This window comes from Mytilus californianus, unplaced genomic scaffold (genome assembly GCF_021869535.1).
Source record: "Mytilus californianus isolate M0D057914Y unplaced genomic scaffold, xbMytCali1.0.p SCAF_9, whole genome shotgun sequence".
NCBI lineage: Eukaryota > Metazoa > Mollusca > Bivalvia > Mytilida > Mytilidae > Mytilus > Mytilus californianus.
In genome coordinates, this window is record NW_026262745.1 from 69416498 (window position 1) to 69436915 (window position 20418).

Consider the following 20418-nt stretch of genomic DNA (forward strand, 5'->3'; position numbering starts at 1 on the left):
ATTTTTTTTTGAAAAGAGCCACATAAATTTCCATAAGGGGCCCTGGGAACAGTATATCAATATATATGTTCCTGGGGGGCCCACTGACTGCATAAGAATGGGCCCGCTCCAGTCATGCTTCAGTGATTCCCTATATAATTAACCAAATTTTTCCCACAAAAGCCCCCACCCCCACCCCCACCCCCCTAAATACGCCTCTGGAAATGCTACAATATTAGTCCTACGCAAGCCAATGAAGATATATATTTCTCTGCAACCGGAAACATCAAAACTAATAACCAGACAATTTAGGATCAGTAGAGCATCAAATTCCGAAACAAAAACCCCTCCCCAGAATACTGTACATTCCAACATTTTCTGTGATTTTTTATAAACATTACTGTAGAAAACAACATATTTAAAGATATCAAAGAATTGATAATTGTTTTTGTTTTTGTTTTTGTTTTTGTTTATTATTATTGAAAGACTGCTTTCAATGATTGCATGGATCCCTGTTCGGATCCTTTAAAGTGGCCCAGTGCTTTTGTGCTTACCAATACCAATGTATTTAAGAAATTTGAAAGAGTGCCGTTCTGAAAACGTTACACTATTTTGAAACTAATACGGAAAATGTATAAACTGACCAATAGATTCCGTGTACATAGTAAAAGGTATCCTTGCCGGGGAAGTGTTTCAATGACATAAGAAAAAAGTGAAAAATACTAACCCGCCCTTAAAATAGCAATATATGCAGTTGTATATTCAATGTTTTTATCCAAATAAATTCCCACACACGCATTGGGGGTTACGCCATTGTAAACTAAATGCTTTCCAAGTGCGTCAGAATTTTCATCCAGATTTCTGAATTTTATTTCTTTACCGCTTTCTTCAACAACAGCAACCTTTTCTGGGGTCGCCTTTGCCTGCCTGAAAAACATTTGATGAAGCAATCCTTGTTGCATGTAGGTCGTTCCCGTGCTCATTTTGCCACTTCTAAAAAAGAAGTAAATGAAAACAAATGTGTTTATATATTATGAGTCCGAAGAACTTTTCTGGATTAACTTGAAATACCTGAAACGCCCAAAAGCAATATTTGGGAAATAGTGATGACGAAAATTGCAAATGAATATACTAGGTTATTTTCCTTTTGTTATTCTGGTGAATTTTATAACTAAATATAGTATACAATATTGCATTGGGTTTGCTCATTATCAGTTGAAGGTCGTACAGTACCCTAAAGTTGTTTACATGATTACTAATCCTAATTATTTGGTTTCGGGTTGATATAGTGGTCTAAATAACAATTATATCACATTTCCTTATTTTTACAAACATGGTTATTTATCGGATGAATGAATGAATGAATGAATGAATGAATGAATGAATGAATGAATGAATGAATGAATGAATGAATGAATGAATGAATGAATGAATGAAAGGAAGGAAGGAAGGAAGGAAGGAAGGAATGGACGAACGAACGAACGAACGATCGAATGAAATAATCTATTTAAAGCAAACGAACGAACAGAAGAATGAATGGATGAATGAATAATTAATTAATTAATTAATTAATCAGTTAATTTATTAATTAATTAATGATACTTACTGAATGTTAAAGCTTTCTGTGTCCATGAAAGTCCCAGCACAATGTTTTGATAGGCGAAGAATGCGTCAAAATGTATAACGTAATAAACAAAGACTGGTCAGAATTTAGCGATATCAAAGATTAATACCAAACAATAAAAAGACAACGAACTTCATCTATATCTCATCTCGGTTATCAAATTAAACTTTATACTTATTTCATAATAATGACTGGATTATACTGGATTTGATGTTATTTTCTGATTTTAACTTATATTATCGGTTTACAAAGTCCAAATACTTATATAACGACAACACATAATACACTTTACAAGTGTATGTTTTAGGTAATTGTAACGCTCGTGGCGTGTGGGGTTAGAGGGCGGTCGTCCAAAGTTGTGAAGCAAGCACGTGGAGGCATGCATTTTTTTGTAAAGACAAAGTTAAGTCAAAAGGGGGTAATAGTTACCTACCATACATTTTTTTTATTTTCAGGATTTCAAATTAATGTCAATTTTTGTATATTAAGTTTAAACTGACATTTATTTTCAATTTCTTTTTGTCTGAAAAGTGGGGTGTGTAATACTTTTGTATATAGCCTCCCTTTTTATGAACTCTCACCACCTAAACATTAATGTACAACATACAGAAGCTTCATTTTTTGTGAGATTGAAAAAAAAACATAAATATATGTTATAGCTGACGTTTGGGCTTCAAATAAAACTCAAGTTGCTTTGCTACGATTCCGGATATTTATTTATCAGTAACGTAACACACCCTGTAAAAACAATGATAAAGTTACAATAATTTTACAGAACAATTATATAGTATCACACATAATAAGTACAATATACGTCAATAATGTATGGAAACGTTTCAATGTAATCAAATTTTAGAAAAGACAATATGTTTTATAGTTCTATTTAACATTTGCATAAATTATACAATCTTTATTTTACAATTAAAATATACACAAAATAAAGAGGCTATCACATACATATACTCATCTATGTTAAGTAAAGTGAAGACGGATGTTTTTTTTATATATATATATAATAAATTGTATAAAAAAACTAGTACCGTCACTTTATAAATTGTAACATTCGTCGCAACTCAGAGGATTTTGTATCGACATCTAAAGTTTTGCAGGAAAACATAATAAACAAAAATATAATTGATTGATTGTTGGTGTTTAACGCCACTTTCAATACTATTGGTTATATCGTGCATGGCGGCCAGTTTTTATTGTTATAGGAAGCCGGAGTGACCGGAGAGAAACACGAACTTCGGCAGGAAAACTAGAGCAGAAAACAAAATAAGGTTGATAAGAGGCAATGAAAACATTGACTACAGAAATGAATTTTCAAAACCACAAATTTGCCGAAAATGAATAATAACTACATAACTGTCAAGTAATTATTATTAAAGAACACACCTTGTGATAAAACTCGGGCCCACGTATAAAAGCACCATCACAGCATAAGTGGTCATCTGATGTACAGTAGTTGTCGTCTGTTTATGTAGTTCATACGTGTTTCTCGTTTCTCGTTTTGTATACTAGTAGTCTTAGATTAGACCGTTGGTTTTCCCGTTTGAATGGTTTTACACTAGTAATTTTTGGGGCCCTTTATAGCTTGCTGTTCGGTGTGAGCCAATGCTCCGTGTTGAAGGCCGTACCTTGACCTATAATGGTTTACTTTTATAAATAGTTACTTGGATGGAGAGTTGTCTCATTGGCACTCATACCACATCTTCCTATATCTATACCTTGAAAAAGAAAGTATTGTTGTTATCTGTTAGTATACGGTACCATAGCTGTTAGTGCTTTTTCTGTATTGACTTTCATTGTGCATTATTTTATGTACATTTTGTTATCAAATATAATTACTTTCCGTTAAAGACATACAAAACGTTCATTGGTGAATTCATTAGAGTGCAGCGCGTTTATATGTTGAGCTTATACCGTCTTCACTTTAATGTAAACATGAAAGAGATTTATGGTTTATCACTAATACCTTAAAACTATTGTTAAGATCAAGAACAGCTATAAAGGCGTTGTTCCTCTGATATATCGACTGCATATTTTGTATTTCTAAGTGTTTTATGAAATTATTTGTCTTATATATAATAACATCATATCGCTTCTTTTCCTGTGCAGTATTTTCATTGGAACATGTGGAATTACAATAAACATGTTGAATTTCATTCGCCTAACTTCGCTCTAACACATAGTCTTATACATTGTAACTCCAGATCCATTTTGTAACCGAAATTTATGGGTAGGACTCAGTGTAAAAAGGTGGCAAAGTGGACAGACAACAACATTAGGAAACCGATAGAATGTACTGCGTTGTCATGGTTGTAGCGATAGGAAATTAAAAATATACTTATGTATTTTGAGAAAATCCCACACCCGGAGGTGGTCCTCAGCTGGCCCCTAAATAAAATTGTGTGCTAGTTCAGTGAAAATGGACGTCACACTAAACTACAAAACATATAAATGAACTAAAATTAAAAAACATACAAGACTAACAAAGGCCAGAGCTCCTGACTTGGGATAGGCGCAAAAATGCGGCGGAGTCTCAGTTAAACATGTTTTGTGAGATCTCAACCCTCCCCCTACACCTCTAGTCAATGTAGAAAAAAGAAACACATAGCAATACGCACAGTAAAACTCAGTTTAAAAAAGTCCGAGTCCGATGTCAGAATAGGAAACAAAACAAACTTAGCAAAATGACAATGCTACATAAATGAACAAAGGACTACTAGCAGTTACTGACGTGCCAGCTCCAAACCTCAATTTAACTGATTGAAATATTATGTCTTCATCATATGAAAATCAAGTACAATCCCTCCCGTTAGGGGTTTTGTATCATACCATCATAAAATGTATGAGAAAAACATAACCCTGTCTGTAATTCAAGAAGAAGAATGTCAGCCGTTTAATTGAAATAAATCATACGTGTATTTAAAACGAGAGTTACATCCCTTCGACCATATGTGGTATACGCATTGAAGAAAATAGTTGTGTAATACGTATAATTTAAATGCCGCATGTACTGTATATTGCTTATTAGTTACCCGTAATAATGTACTTGTACGTTAGTTGTGCCTGGTTAACATACTAGGTTTATTGTCAACTTTTTATACACTGTGACTTGGATGGAGAGTTGTCTCATTGGCACTCATACCACATCTTCCTATTTATATATACTAGGTTTATTACTCTTATATAACCCCATTTGTGAGACAATAAATGATAGAAGTGTAGGGATACTTCACCCGCTTTGTATAAGCCACTAAAATGCTTTAAATGCTTAAAACTGACGAAATATCAATTCCAAGCACTGGTAACGGTTACGACATAAGCTAAGTCCATTTAAATCTGACAGCATCGTCACCAAACGTAAAAAGGCGGTCCTCACTGCACATCATAATTGTGTTACCTAACCTTGTCCTAGTACAACATCTTGTTTCAAAGTACTTTTTGAAAGTTCATTATCAAAAACAAATGAACAAAACTGTTTTATACTCTGTGTCTCTCGTTCTTTTAGGTACTAGTAAATTGAACGAATTAATATTGTCTGTATTCATTAACAGATTTTCTTCCGAGATATGTGGCACCGAGGTCGATCAATTACGGACACCTAAGATAATTTCAATCTTACCGTTTGAAGGAAGGCAAAAAGTACAAATATTGGTAATAGGATAATGCATTGACAACTTTGATTTTCTAAAGATAGTGCTGGTTTCTCACAATCTGATTAAACAGAACTTTCGCTTTGCTCCGTTAGATCTGCTTGTTGCTCTATGCTCTTACACAAACGACAAGCAAATCTAACGGAGCAACGTGAATTATCATTGTGTTCCTCACGAACTTCTTTGCAATTTTTGTCTAGTTCTGTTCTTTGGGGATTTTTGTCTATTGTTTTGTTTTTGTTTATTATTATTTCTGATGTTCCTTTTTTTCATAATAAGAGCATAGAAGAGTATCGTGTTTCTTAAAACTTAGTTAAAATGCTACTTATTCATGAAGTATTTCATACACCTCTCCAGATACTGTATTTGTGATCTTATAGCAACAGTGAGAAACATAAGATGTATATCCTAACATCTTTGTTCTTTTTCCGCGCCGTACTCTTTTCGGGTTTGAGCAATCTTTATTCCTTTCTGTAAATTTTCTGTTTTTATTATTCTGTTCACAGTACCTTAAATACCGTATCTGTGCCTAATTAAGTTTTTATGAAAATTGTGATTCTATTTGGAACTTTCATTCTTTTATATAGTTAAGTTTAATCTGGAATACTATTTATAGAGCACATTAATTTTCAAAACCATTCTAATTGTAGCCCCTTCAATAAGTAATAAATATTGATTTTTTTTCTATCGTTGTTAATTTTTTACATTTCAGTAGATTGTCTCTATGTAAATGTCGTACTTGATATGTGTAAGATGTGAGATTCTAAAATTACGTTCTTACTTTTGATTTTTTATTTTTATATACATTACTAGTACATATGGAATGGATTTGGTTGATTGATTTATGCAAATCGATGAAATGGCTGATTGAAGTTCCTTTAGAAATACAACGTATAGAAAAACTACGTGTTCAAAGACCAATAGAAGAAGAAAATTACCCACTTACTCTCATTACAAAATATAACCAAATGGTGAAAAACTTTATTAAAATTATAAGAAAACATTGGAACAATTTGCAAAAAGACAAGCAATGCAGCAAAATTTTTACCCAAGTCCCTAATGTAACATATAAACGTAACAAACATATAAAAGATTACCTTGCGAAATCAGGGTAACAGTTGAAAGACTCTTGAAAAGGGACCCATGCTTAAACAGTTTTAAGCAAAACATCCCGATACACTGTTAGTAATAACGTGAATTATAGGCAACAAACTTATGAATATGAGTTAGCAAAAACGATGTTAAATCTTGTAATTTATTACGAATATTGGTTGAAGGAACCGCATTTCATTATAATGACGAGAGTTCGGGAGACCAATATATTAATCTGTTGAATTATTCATCCCATGAATATTTATTAGTAAATTGTGCATATTAATCTCAGTGTGTATTTTTGAATTCTCAGTGTGTGTTTGTCAATTTATTTCATCTCAGTGTGTCTTTTTAAAATCTCAGCGTGTAATTTTAAATTCTCAGAGTGTTTTTCATTTTTTTAAATCTCAGTGTGTAATTTTAAAATCTCTGTGTGAAATTGCAATTTCTCAGTGTATTATTTTAGGTTTTTAAATCTCAGTGTGTTTTTTTTTAATTCTCAGTGTGTAATTTTTCTGAAAAAAAGGTTTACACATATTTTTGACGAGAACGGCTTGCCATAGATTGTTCTTATGTTGTGCTTTTACACCACTGTCCCATGTTAGTGGGGTGGTTAAGTGCTAACAACATGTCTATCCCCGACACACTATTTATGAGTCTGTATCAAGTCAGGATCATGTATTTCAGTGGATGTTGTTGGTTGCTATCTATCATATTTGTTCTTCGCTAATTGCTTTGTCAAAAATAAGGCCGTTAGTTTTCTTGTTTGAAATGTTTCACGTTTTGTCATGTCAGGCCTTTTACAGCTGACCATACATCATAGGTTTTGATCGAAGATGAAGGCCGTATGGTGACCTATAGTTGCCTACATACATGTCATTTGCACTCTGGTGGATAGTTTTTCATTGGGAATCATACCGCATCTCCTTTTCTTTTCATATTCAGTCCTGAATCGTGAAAATGAGGTCAAGGTCAGATGAACCATGCCAGGCAGACATGAACAGCTTACAATCCCTCCACACAACAAATATAGTTGACCTATTGCTTATAGTTTAAGAAAAACAGACCGAAACACATAAACTTAACACTGAACAATGAACCGTAAAAATGAGGTCAAGGTCAAATGAAACCTGCGAGACTGACATGTACATCATAAAATATTTCCATACACCAAACATAGTTGCCTTATTGCATATAGTATTAGAAAAAAGACCAAAACTCAAAAACTCTACTTTGACCACAGAAACATAAAAATGAAATCAAAGTCAGATGACACCTGCCAGTTGGACATGTACACCTTACAATCATTCCATACACCAAATATAGTAGACCTATTGCATAAAGTATAAGAAAAACAGACCAAAACACAAAAACCTAACTATAACCACTGAACCATGAAAATGAGGTCAAGGTCAAGTGAAAATTGTCTGACGGGCACGAAGACCTTGCAAGGTACGCACATACCAAATAAAATTATCATATTACTCATAATAAGAGAGAAATTAACATTACAAAAAATCTCAACTTTTTTTTCAAGTAGTCACTGAACCATGAAAATAAGGTCAAGGACAATAGACATGTGACAGACGGAAACTTCGTAACATAAGGCATCTATATACAAAGTAAAGCATCCAGGTCTTCCACCTTCTAAAATAAAAAGCTTTTAAGAATTTATCTTACGCCGCCGCCGGATCACTATCCCTATGTCGAGCTTTCTGCGACAAAAGTCGCAGGCTCGACAAAAACCTTAGACATGATAAGAGCCAATACATTATTATATCGGTAGACCCCAAATATTTTCGTGCTATTATTGCAAAGAAGTGGTTAAACATAGCTATTGCGCCAATTTTCAGAGGATACACTATTTGATAATAATCTAGGTGAAGCAGGAGAAAAGAAAAACATTTTCAATCAAAGGGGATAACCTGCCACAATTTGAAAGATTAACAAATTTAAAGCATTATGGACATTTTCAGCAAACTTTTAGGGACCAAGTCCAAAATTTAGAAGCCTCGGTTAGCGGGTCCCTGCTTATCTTCTTCCTTGGCATAGGCTTATCTTTGACTCTGTTTAATAATCACAGCTTAATTTTTTAGACAAACTATATATTTTGTTTTGCTTCGGTAGGTCTAGAATTAGTTTCTATTCATCATCATCGCTTCTATAACGTATATCTTTTGGTCCTAGATTATGTTTTTCATTCCAGTGGGTGTATAATATACTAACACGTTGCGTTTTCATACTGTTTTCAATGGTGTCCTTCATCTGAAATAAAATAAAAGGATAGTTTCCTTAATTCAAATCTATCTTTTGAATTCCCAACAATTGGGTTTTGAGCCTTCCAAATGAAGTTGAACCCAGATATCTATTTTAAATGTATCATAAACAGCACTAAGTAATACAAGTTAAATTTTTGAAAGTGAAAGCTTTATTTTGAAAACTTGAATGATTATTTGTTATCAGCTTCTACATAAATTTGGTTACGCAACTCTCAAACTGGAAATATAACTATCTGTATAATGTTAATCTACCAATGTAACATTATACAAAACTGCACCTTTATCATAATTTGTAACAAGTAACTGGTTTTTATGTCTATCATAGATCAAACCATTAGGCCAATCAACACCATCCTTGGAAGATAACAGTTGTTTTTGTTGTTTTCCGTCTGGAGATATGACAACAACATTGTGAGAGCTATTGCCGGCGACGAACACGTGTCCGTCAATGTCCACAGCGACACCGAATAGTCTGGATAGCTTTGGATATTGGAATACCCACTGTTTTCTTCCAAGAAGATCACAACATATTACTGATTTCGTAAGTGAATTTGTGTAGAAGATCTGATCTCCAAGGAGAGCAACATGAGCATAATCGTGCAGTTTGTCCGGTACAATGGTCTTTACTGATCCATCATGTTGATTCAATTCAAGTATTCCTTCATTTGTGGAGCATAAAATAATTCTTTTTTCTGTGTACGCTATACCTGCACATGGTGCGTCTAAACAGTACGTTTTAAGCACTCCTCTTGCATTTACATCAACGATTTTAATGTCATTTGAACTTCTAGATGTGACAACAATGGTATTGGTATAGGGAATATATGTGATATCTAAAGGCCGGTACGGTTTTAAATCGATCTTAAAGTCAAGTGACCCGTCCGATTTTACTACTGTAATGTTCCTTTCCTTCTCATTTGCAAATGCAATATTGCCATGTGAAAGTTGTGTACACCCCGTCGACCCACTTCCACATGCGGTTATCTTTTTTTGAACCTTTAGCGCGATATTTTTAATTGACTTTATGGTCGTTTTGGTCGCCATCATCTGCGCTTGCTTTTCCTTATTTTTTGTGATACTGACTAGACTTGGAGAGTAATCCACACCTACTTTTCCTATGTACGGAATATCGACAGCTATGTTTTTGGTGTCAATAATGTCTTTCAAATATAATATTACTTGAAAAATTCTTCCATTTTCCATCAATGATTGGACAAATTCTTCATCTTTCACAGTGTCGTTTTCTATTTGTTTCATTGAAAGAAAAAGTTGAACATCAGACGCATATTTCTTTATGTGTACAAAGTTATTTTGACATTCTTTTAATTGAGCCTCTTTCTCTTCTAACAATTTTAATACCTGTAGTATTTTTTTGCTTTCGTTTGCTTCTTTTGCATATAATTCTTGAATTAAATCGGCCTGTAGTTTGTCTAAGTGGTTATTGATTTTAATCCTGGTCTGTACAATTTCGTTTTCTATTTTCTTTCTTACTTCCTGAAGAGATGTTAGATTTTCCTGTTTATTGATGCAGATTTTTTTAACGTTTTCAGTCGTTTCATTAAGGATGTCCTCAAGGTCACTTAACCTAGCCGAGGACTTAACATCTTTTATATAATCTTCAATTTCGATTAAATCTATGCAGTTGTTGTGAGTTTCAATAATACATTTTCTACAGCAAGGACAGTCGTGTTTTTTACAAAATATTTGGAAAATTTCTTCGTGCTTTGTACAGTACTGTGTAATTTCTAACACGTTCCGTGGTAATTTCTGATACTCATTGATAGAAATGATGTTATGACTTTTTGTCGCTTTCAGTAAGCTATGATGTTCTTTGCAATCAAAACAAAGTCCTTCGTCACAATCAAGACACCAGACTGTCGATGGTTTAGACAGGTGACGCAGACCACACACACCACACAGGGATGTAGAATTGGACATTATGATACTGAAATGTTTTTACAAACTCTTAATGATTAACAAAAAATTCATACTGTTTAAAACACCATTAATATACAGTAAAAGTTAATGAATACCAAATATATGCATTACAAACAATGAAATAAAAAATGTGACGATATAGTTAGATTTGAAAAACGAAAAAACTAAAAAATTCAAATGTAAAAACATAAATCAAATTAGGATTTATGTAGAACTTACTATCTTTTGAAGTGTGATATGATTATTAATTTAATGCAGATCAGAACCTGACCAATGGTCAAATCCTAACATTTTTTTTTCTCGCAACAAATACACACACCAAATTATGCAGTTGATATATCATATATATGTATAATGCAGAACAGATTCCTCCTTAAACTTAACCATGAACCATGCAGGAGTGTGAAAATAAAAAGAGTTAATATGTTTACGTCATACTGGTAAGTGACAAAATAAACTCTTTTGAAATCGTTTCATTTATATTTAGATATGAACGAAAGTGTTACCAAAAGAGGATGTTTTGCTACAAGATGTATATATTTCACGAATGTGTTGATATATGTAAAATATCCGTTTGAGTAAAGCCGCGGTTAATATTTTTGTTTTGTCGATGGAACTGTGTTAAAATAATGAACAAGTTTGGTCAAATTTTCCAATTTCAAGATGTTTATGTATCAAAGTTGACACTACGAGCGAATATTTTTGCAGTTAAATGTCCAGATTATTTCAGATAAGATCAACCAGATCATGTATCAATAAAATTAACATAAATGTTAAGGCTCGCATAATGTTACTGCTTCTGTAATTTTAGTGGTCATATAATTGCCGTAGTCATACCTCCCCCTTTTTCACAAGTTTAGTCATGAACAATCACATATTGTTCAATGGTGTTGTCTGGTTGAGTAAAACCCACATCTTCTTTTTGAAGAGCTCAGTATGTTGAAAAATATCATTAACATCAATTACTTTGTGATGCCTTTTTGGAATAATAACAAATGTGGAAAGAGGCTGAAGACAGTAACCAAAAGTATGAACATAGGCTTTATTTTCATTTTTCAGTATTGTACTGATAATTTTTTTTTTTTTTTTTTTTATTTCGGTTAACATTAAGATACAGTTTAAGGTTAAACATGTTCAGATTTGATTAACTTTGTCAAACCTTCGCGAATTTTTAGAAACGTGGACAAATGCTGTTTATGATCAAGAGAAGGTTTCTAGAAAACAATTCCAAAAAATATTCTTATTTTTCTGTATTTTACTGAAAAATGGACTTTTTTATGTTATGTCTAAGTTTAAAGTGTTTAAGACACGAACAACTTTGTCTAACTTTCATAGAATTTTAAGAAACTTGGATAGAAGCTTAGTAAAGTGAAGTATCTATAGTGCAAAACTATGAAAGTATTTTTTTTCTCTAGTTTTTCTGAAATTTACTAATAAAAGGACTTAGTTTTTGTTCTGCAGCTAACATTAAGACACAGTCTTGAGCTGGATTTTTTTGGACATCAATTGATTCGTCAACTCGTCTTAGAATTTTATGAAACTTCTATCATGGTTCTTTACTTAAGACATAACATAGGACGCAAAATTTCAAAATATATATTTTGCACTTTTCAATATCTTTTTTATAGATGTACGTACACACAGTTTGGAATTAATTAAAAGCTGTAGTCATCAAAAACTTCGTCAAACCACCATGGAATGCTTTGAAACTTGAACAGAAGCTCCTGCATGATCAAGAAATAGCATATGAAGAAAAATAATATGTAGATTTCCCCCCTATATTTTACCGATAAATGGACTAAATTTTTGACAGATAAACGTCTTTACCCTGACAGCAATTGCAGGCGAGACACAGTATTCCGTGGAACTCTTTACGTAATTCATTAGTATGATATTGTCGTACAATATGGATGGAAATGATTTTAACCAACATAAAACCCAAACTTTTCAGTTTTACTACTTTTTCAGAAATGCTTAAATCCGAATTTGCCAAGTTTAGAAGGTATTGTTTAAATACCTTTAAATATATGTTGTTACTCATTTTATTGCTCTGTATTATTTTTCACAAAACATTTAACGAATGAAATTGATCGTTAATTGTTCGTTATTTATGTGGGTATTTTTTGTCGTAAGAATTTTTGAGAAAAATCGCTGTATTATACCTCTAATTTTCAATGTCTTAATTCAATTGAAATTTTGGATCTCATTTTGACTAGAAGCCTCTGAAATTATGGAGAATGTACAGACAAGAAAGTCTTATTCACATCATTTTTTCTAAAAATTACCCTCCCTGACTAAATTGTATGACAAACGGGATATTTATTATGTAATCCTCAGTTTCTCATTCCTGATTAGTAATCATTGACAAGTATACCTCTATCTTCATATCTTTTAAGCAAAGCTAAGTGTGGGTTATGCGAAAAGGACTACAAATATCACTTCACAAAATTACCATTGCTATCAGGAATTAGTTGAATGCTACAAAATAATTCCCCAAGTATTCATACATCTCTATATTTTAAATTTTGCTTTTGATCATTTCTGATGATAATTAATCCCGAAAATAAAACTTCTGATGCCCATACTTTATGAAGAGTTATTAAAATTGTACAACTAAACAACGGTGTTCCAGTTTTTAAACTTCGTTCAGACATTTAAAACAACTATTTCATATGTATACTTTAAAAAGTCATTTTGTCACACGCGGGTTTGAAAGTTCCTTATTAAGGTAAGTCACGAAAAGCGATTCGAACACATCAAATTTAAAGATTTTCTTTTCATTCTCAAACACTGGTTCGATTCCTCTGCCGGTTGTTTGTTAGTCCCTCCCCCCCCCCCCCCCCCCCCGAGAATCATAAACTCCTTAGTTAGTCCTTCGGTTTTCAAAATTCTACGTAGATGGACAAGTCATAAGCACTTGGGTGTTATTCTGTCCAAAAATGCCAAACGGAACCAAATTACCAGTTTTTTTAAACAAAGGTCAACAAACATTTAGGAATACTAAGCCAGTAGACTATTTTCATATTACCGACTTTTGACTCCGGATTATATAATTTTTCGACAGGTTATCTTTTCTGTGGTAAGACATCCTGGTACTCGGCCAAGTAAGAGCAACCAAAATAAGTAAAATCAAGCATATAATTGGTGTAATTTGAGGGGAAAGTTTACTGTTTTCCGATGATTTTGTCGTGTAAAGAAAATATGAAGCAGTTATTTTTCCCCAAAATTTGTACCGATTGAAAGCTTGATTTAACTTCTTTACGTTGCTCTTACTTGAATTGGTACTTGGATGTCCTACCACAGAGTAACCTGTTGAAATAATATAAACTTCGGAGTCAAAAGTCGGTAATATGAAAATAGTCTTTTGAAATTTTGATTGAATAAACAAAATAGTATTCTTAGTTTATATCCGTCCCCTTTTTAATATGCTTAAGGAATCTTGGACAACTATAGTCTTGTCGATTCAGATAAACATGAAAATAAACTATAAATGAAAGCTGCCAGAATAGTGACAGGCTAGGTTAAGCAATTTTTACAAAAACATTAAATTTAATGCGCTCAGAGAGGGTAGGAAACTTTTACAACACGTCCTACTCGTCGAAAACTAATTATTTTATAATGTTGTAAATGGCGATGTACCGGAATATCTAAGAGAATTAGTTCCTCTATGTATACATAAGCTCATCAATTTATTCATTATGAGATGGGGATGCTCTTCAACTTCGTACTTTATTTTCCTTTTTTAACTTTTTTTATTTGAGCGTCACTGATGAGTCTTTTGTAGACAAAACGCGCGATTGCGTAAACAATTTCAATCCTGGTATCTAAGATGAGCTTATTAATAATCCCTTTTTGAAGACTTTCACTTACTGTTTTTCGTTTTCTTTTTACAATCAGAGAATCAAGTTAATTGGACCATTTTATTCCATATATACCTAAATGAAAGAATTTCTTACTCGCCAAATGTCATGGTGATAAAAAACAATTTTAAAAATAAAATCTATTGGCCCTAGAAAATTAAATATCCGCTAGACAAAATTCAGATGTGGTGCTTCATTTCTTAACGATTTGTTTAAAGTAAATATAATTTTAAAGTATCTCCAGCCTGTGTTTGTGGAACTCCACTAGAAAATGCTGACCATATATTTTCTTATTGTACACGATACATCATATGCTTGAAGAGATTTGAAAGCTGTTATGTTAAACTTGCCACATGATGGAAATATTTCACTCGACAACTTAGGAAATAAACTCATTATAGATACCATGATTGAAATTTTCTACGACAGAAGCTTGATTCGTGTACAGAAGACTCATCAGACGCTCGAATAATAAAGTCAAAAAGGCCAAATAAAGTTCGAAGTTGAAGAGAATTGACGACCCAAAATTCCTTAAAAATTTTCCAAATACAGTTAAGGTTATCTGGGGGTTGAAAATCCTTTGTATTTCAAAAACTTCAAAGTTTTGTAAACAATTAATTTATAATTATGACCATGTCAATGATAACTCATATTAACACAGAAGAGATCAAATGAGTTTTGAGGACAGTTGTCTCATAACTATGTTCTATTTTTAGATACGGTATATGAAAAGGTCTGAGTGATATCATATTTCTCAAATAACTTCCTGAATGAAACCTCTCAAGTTGCAATTTTTATTCGCCTTTACGTTTTCACACTTTCACTTTCCAAAACCCATAAATGTGGTTATTCTAATAATCGACCAAGGGTTGAATTATACTCATATTACAATTTATAATTTGTGTATGTACAATTTCTAGATTTAATGTCAAATTGTTATCGGATTGTATACAGGAAGACACTTCATAATTAAGTGGGTAAAAAATTTTGTCCCATCCTATTTGAATCATTGAGCAAGTAAAATATTTATAGACCTACAAAAACTATTGACATAAACATTTATAAAGTTATAAAATGATAAGCCTGATATCTTGGATGTGTTTATCTAACCTAGAGACACAGGTTATTTGACAAAACATTTGACCAATGTATCAAACAAATCACATAATAAAAATTAACCATATATATTACATATGGTGTAGCATTCATCTTGGTTATTACGATCACGTGATTCAAATGGTATTCCATGTACCTGAAGCCTTGTTTCTATTGTTTTAGGTATATGGACGCTATGTTTCTATCTATCTGTTTATTTATTTGTTTATATTTTTATACATATTAATGAAAATATGTAATGTTCAAGTCAACATTTGGAATAAATTTTTCAGCTTTCGGTGATTTATCGATCATGTTGATGATTAATATTTCGAAAACATGTTAAGTTTCTGTGAAAACGATAGAAAAATTTAATATTTATGCAATCTATGCTAATCTGCCTTATCAAAGTAGTGTTAAAATAAGGAAAACCTTAGCAGAAGTCTACTCACTTTTCTATGAAAAATGTACTCGTGTTTCTTCACCATATATAATATTCATTCGAAGTCTTGAATATGTTTCATCTTCCTTCAATCTAAATCCTGTCCTTAATATGTTCAAGTAGACCACGTGATTTCAAGTACGCAATTTAAAATTTAAACTTGTGTATTTTAAATGAACGAAAATAGTATTTGTTCCGGCCTTATTTTGTCCAGCCACTATATTCTTTATTTTTAAATTATAGAAATTACATTATTGCATATTTTGATCTTGTGTAGGTCTTTAAAACGATCCATAAAGCAAGGGCTTTACCGAAAAAAATACTTTGTTGCAAAATGAATTTTACAAAGATGTAAGTTTGTATGAAATATCTTGCTTATATCTATATTTGCAAAAACTATGCGTGAAATGGCCACTTCAGGTCCAATACGTAAATTTCGACATGTGTATGAGGTCAAGTTACCTTTTTTTTCACTAACGTTACCAGATTAGAGCATTTGGTTTATTTATCAATACATTTAACATAATTTCAAACGGCTTGAATAAGTGTATTATATTTACAATTTCAGGGGCCTAATAATGGTCACATGTAAATATTAAAGACAAGATCTTAAAATGAAGTTATACCGACAGTTTTTGATGTTATCCACTAGCTAACATGACTTGAATTTTTATTCTTCACATATAAAAAGTATAACAAAAATACCGAACTCCAAGGCAAATTCAAAAAGGGGAAGTCAATAAAAACTGACAAAATATAACGCTATCAATCAACGGAACAAGTGAAAAACATCTACCAAACACTTTTTAAAGAATACAAATATATTTAAAGATGTATCAAAAGTTCATTTTGACGTTTAAGCAGTGGGCTAAAAACTGCTACCTCATATAACATGAAAGGTATAGTTACAATCAAAACATACCACAACTGCCTTTAAAAATATCACTTCTACAATAAAATAAATAGCATTCAATTATTTATTTACAAAAAAAATGCGTAGCAGTACAATTTTTACAAGAACATAACTTTTTGCTATTACTTTGATATTGAGCATATTTCAAGACCCCGTTTATATCTAAATGAAAGATTAACAGTTTATATTTCCATTAGGAAATCTTACTTTGTTGCTCGTTTAACTGGTCCACTTGCATTTTGTCTTTAAATCGACCTTGAAAGGCTTGTAATAACCGATAATTAATGGTGATAAATAAAACTCTTCTGTTTGTCGAGTGAATTAATTCCTGACTGAACGTATTTATATATTTTGATATTAAACTTCATTTTTGGCAAAAAACATGTTTTTCCTCATGAATGTCTGCATATTTACAATTTCATATTAGAAAACATCGCGACTTTATATAAGAAAAAAGTGAATTAACAAAAATACCGAACTCCAAGGAAAATTCAAATCGGAAAGTCCCTTATAAAATGGCAAAATCAAAAACTTATGCACATCAAACAAATGGAAAACAACTGTCATATTCCTGACTTGGTACAGAAATTCATTATGTTTTCTCGATTTGCACTTTCCATCGACTGCATTTGCCTTAACAACTTTACAGGTAAAGAAATGGCTACTTCTACTTGTGATAGCTGTGGCATTTGTCTTAAAAATGGGAACGATAATGTCCTGAATGTGAAAGTGTTTTAGTGACGACTTCACACGAAAATCTATGATAAACGGGACGAATTCAACTTCCCTATTATCAATTTCCCATTTCTCAGCAGTAACATACCCGCTGCCCCTTCGTATGGTGTTTACATATCTCAGTTGATACGTTATGCTCGTGAATGTTCACACTATACGGACTTCATATACAGGAGTGTGCTCCTAACGCAGAAACTGCTCCAAAAAAGTTATGAGGAGGACAGAATAAAAATGCCACTCCGTAAATTTTATGGACACCATTGGTTGATTCATACGATGTGTCTTTGTCCAAACTAACAAAGGACATTTTTACCACGTGTTAGATTGTGGTTTGCCATGACGTCGTCTGATCTGTTACGTACCGAACGTTACTTATTCCCGATTGTGACTGTTTTGCTGAGCATGAATTCGCATTGCTATAAGACGTGTCACGGTATTTTTCTATCCAAAATCCATGTATTTAGTTTTGATATTATATTTGTTATTCTCGTCGGATTTTGTCAAATGTCTTATCGTTTGTAGTTGTAAATCTTATTTTTTTCTGTTTTATTTGTGTGTTACGGTAAAGATTATTAATCATCCAGTTCATTTATAAGATTTTAGTTTGGGTCAACTAAATTTATACGATGTATTTGGTTTACAGTTTGATTTAGAAGAAATACCGACATAGCTTGATAATACAATTAATTATCTAATTACTACCACAATTTTATAATAATAAGTATTGTAATTTTCATTGTTATTAATACATGTTATATCAGTATTACAAACCTTATGTTGAACTCTATCCTATTTTTTGGAAATTTATAGAAATTTAAATGTGACGTCACATTGTGCGTCGATTTCTTCGGCTAACATATAATACGTTGTTCGGCTGTGCCTTTTTTATGTGCTGATTTAGGTTGTTTCATGTATTCGTTTTTATTCTGTAGTTAGTCACCACATCGGTGTTAACATGTATATCTATTGTATAGTCCTGTTTCTAAATTTACTGTTTGAAAAGTATGAATTATTCTAAATGCTAAGGATTTTCTTATCCCAGGCATATAACCTAAGCCGTATTTGGCACAACTTTTTTGAACTTTTGGTCCTCAATGCTTTTCAGCTTTGTACTTGTTTTGGCTTTCGAACTTTTTTGATCTGAGCGTCACTGATGGGTCTTATGTAGACGAAACGCGCGACTGGCGTATTAGATTATAAGCCTGGTACCTTGTGATATCTATTATTTGTGTGTGTCTCTGTCCTGTATGTTCTCCCATTTATTTGTATTGTAGTCCTGTCATGTAATCTTGTCATTTCAATGTTATATTTAACATTGCCATAAAAGAGGAAGGTTTGGCTAGCCACAAAACCAAGTTCAACCCATCCTTTTTTTTCTAAAAAATGTCCTGTATCAAGTCAGGAAAATGGCAATTGTTATCGTATAGTTTGTTTCTATGTCTGTTGCATTGTCGTTTGTGTTTTGTTCACTTCGTGTTTCTGTTGTTTCGTTGTCGAAATGTACTATATTGTATTGTTTATTTGCGTAATTCTCTGTCCCGAATGTTCTTGCATTTATTTGTACTGCATTCCTGTCATGTAATGGTGTCATTTTAGTGTTGTATTTAACATTGCCATAAAAGTGCGAGGTTTGGCTAGCCACAAAACCAGGTTCAACCCACCATTTTTTCTTAAAATGTCCTGTACCAAGTCAGGAAAATGGCCATTGTAATATTATAGTTCGTTTCTGTGTGTGTTGCATTTTAGTGTTGAGTTTCTGTTGTGTCGTTGTTCTCCTCTTATATTTGATGTGTTTTCCTCTGTTTTAGTTTGTAACCCGGATTTGTTTTTCTTCTCAATCGATTTATGAATTTCGAATAGCGGTATACTACTGTTGCCTTTATTTATATAATCTTTGCAGAGATGGACATAATCAATCCAATAAGACAAAGGATCAACAGACAACAACCTTAGAAATGCTGTATCATAGGATACAAATACCGATAAGAAGTCATAATACACAGCTAGGAATAGCCCAAAAATTCAATGTAGCCAACACAGACTCAGAAAGTCCGGAAATTTGTGCATTCTGCATACTCCCAAATAATGATTTCGTGTGTGTCGATGGAGTAGGTGTTTTTACAATCTTTAATTACGACATTCCATTCAAGGAACGATTTGTTATTGATTTAGCAGAAATAAAGGACATAGCATCAGTAGATAATTCTACAGTTGCTATTTCCAGAGGACAACATTCCGTTAGACCGGTTGACAGAAAAATAAAGACGAATTAATTTTGCCTCGCAATAGAACATCATAGGTAAATTCTCTATCTTTGCGTCTGTGTACGGCAACAATTTTATTCGTACGGGTATGTGTCCGTTTCTTATGTAACAATGTCTAAGGGAAACGTATGCATGAGTGACATGTAAAAAGACTAAATAACTCTCCTTGATTCATCAGCAAACATCATTTGGAGGTTTGCTTACACATAACTTTTCTCGTCGCCATCTAAACTCACATCAGACGCATATGGAAACCTTTACATGGTAGGAGAGGCTACATACAAAGTAAAATATCAAAAATACCGAACTCCAAGGAAAATTGAAAACGGAAAGTTTCTTATCAAATGACAATATCGAAATCTCAAACATATCAAACGAATGGAAAACAACTGTCATATTCCTGACTTGGTACAGACATTTCCTTATGTAGAAAATGGTAGATTAAACCTGGTTTTATGGCTAGCTAAACCTCTCAATTGTATGACAGTCGCATAAATTTCCATTATATTGACAACAATGTTGTTTTTATATCATCTGA

General features: G+C 32.5%; 2 protein-coding genes across 3 annotated transcripts in view; both read right to left on the bottom strand.

Annotated features, from left to right (window-relative positions):
• Nucleotides 1-955, bottom strand: part of LOC127715191 (uncharacterized) — a 47776-nt gene extending 46821 nt beyond the window's left edge. Inside the window, exon 1 of the mRNA XM_052221230.1 lies at nucleotides 707-955. Within this exon, the coding sequence (XP_052077190.1) occupies nucleotides 707-941 (235 nt within the window). The 5' untranslated portion in view covers nucleotides 942-955. The remainder of the gene's footprint in view (nucleotides 1-706) is intronic.
• Nucleotides 956-7765: 6810 nt separating this feature from the next.
• LOC127715168 (uncharacterized) lies at nucleotides 7766-16066 on the bottom strand. 2 transcript variants are annotated; one of them, XR_007988206.1, is made up of 3 exons: nucleotides 15979-16066; nucleotides 12210-12295; nucleotides 7766-8619 (listed from the first exon to the last, which is right to left on the bottom strand). XR_007988206.1 is itself a non-coding variant. In XM_052221206.1 (3 exons), exon 3 carries the CDS (start codon nucleotides 10569-10571, stop codon nucleotides 8877-8879), a length of 1695 nt encoding a protein of 564 aa, XP_052077166.1. In that variant the 5' UTR covers nucleotides 10572-10578; nucleotides 12210-12295; nucleotides 15979-16066. The 2 variants fall into 2 exon arrangements, 1 of the variants encoding a protein (XP_052077166.1); XM_052221206.1 differs by lacking the exon at nucleotides 7766-8619 and adding an exon at nucleotides 8877-10578.
• Between the last annotated feature and the right edge of the window lie 4352 nt (nucleotides 16067-20418).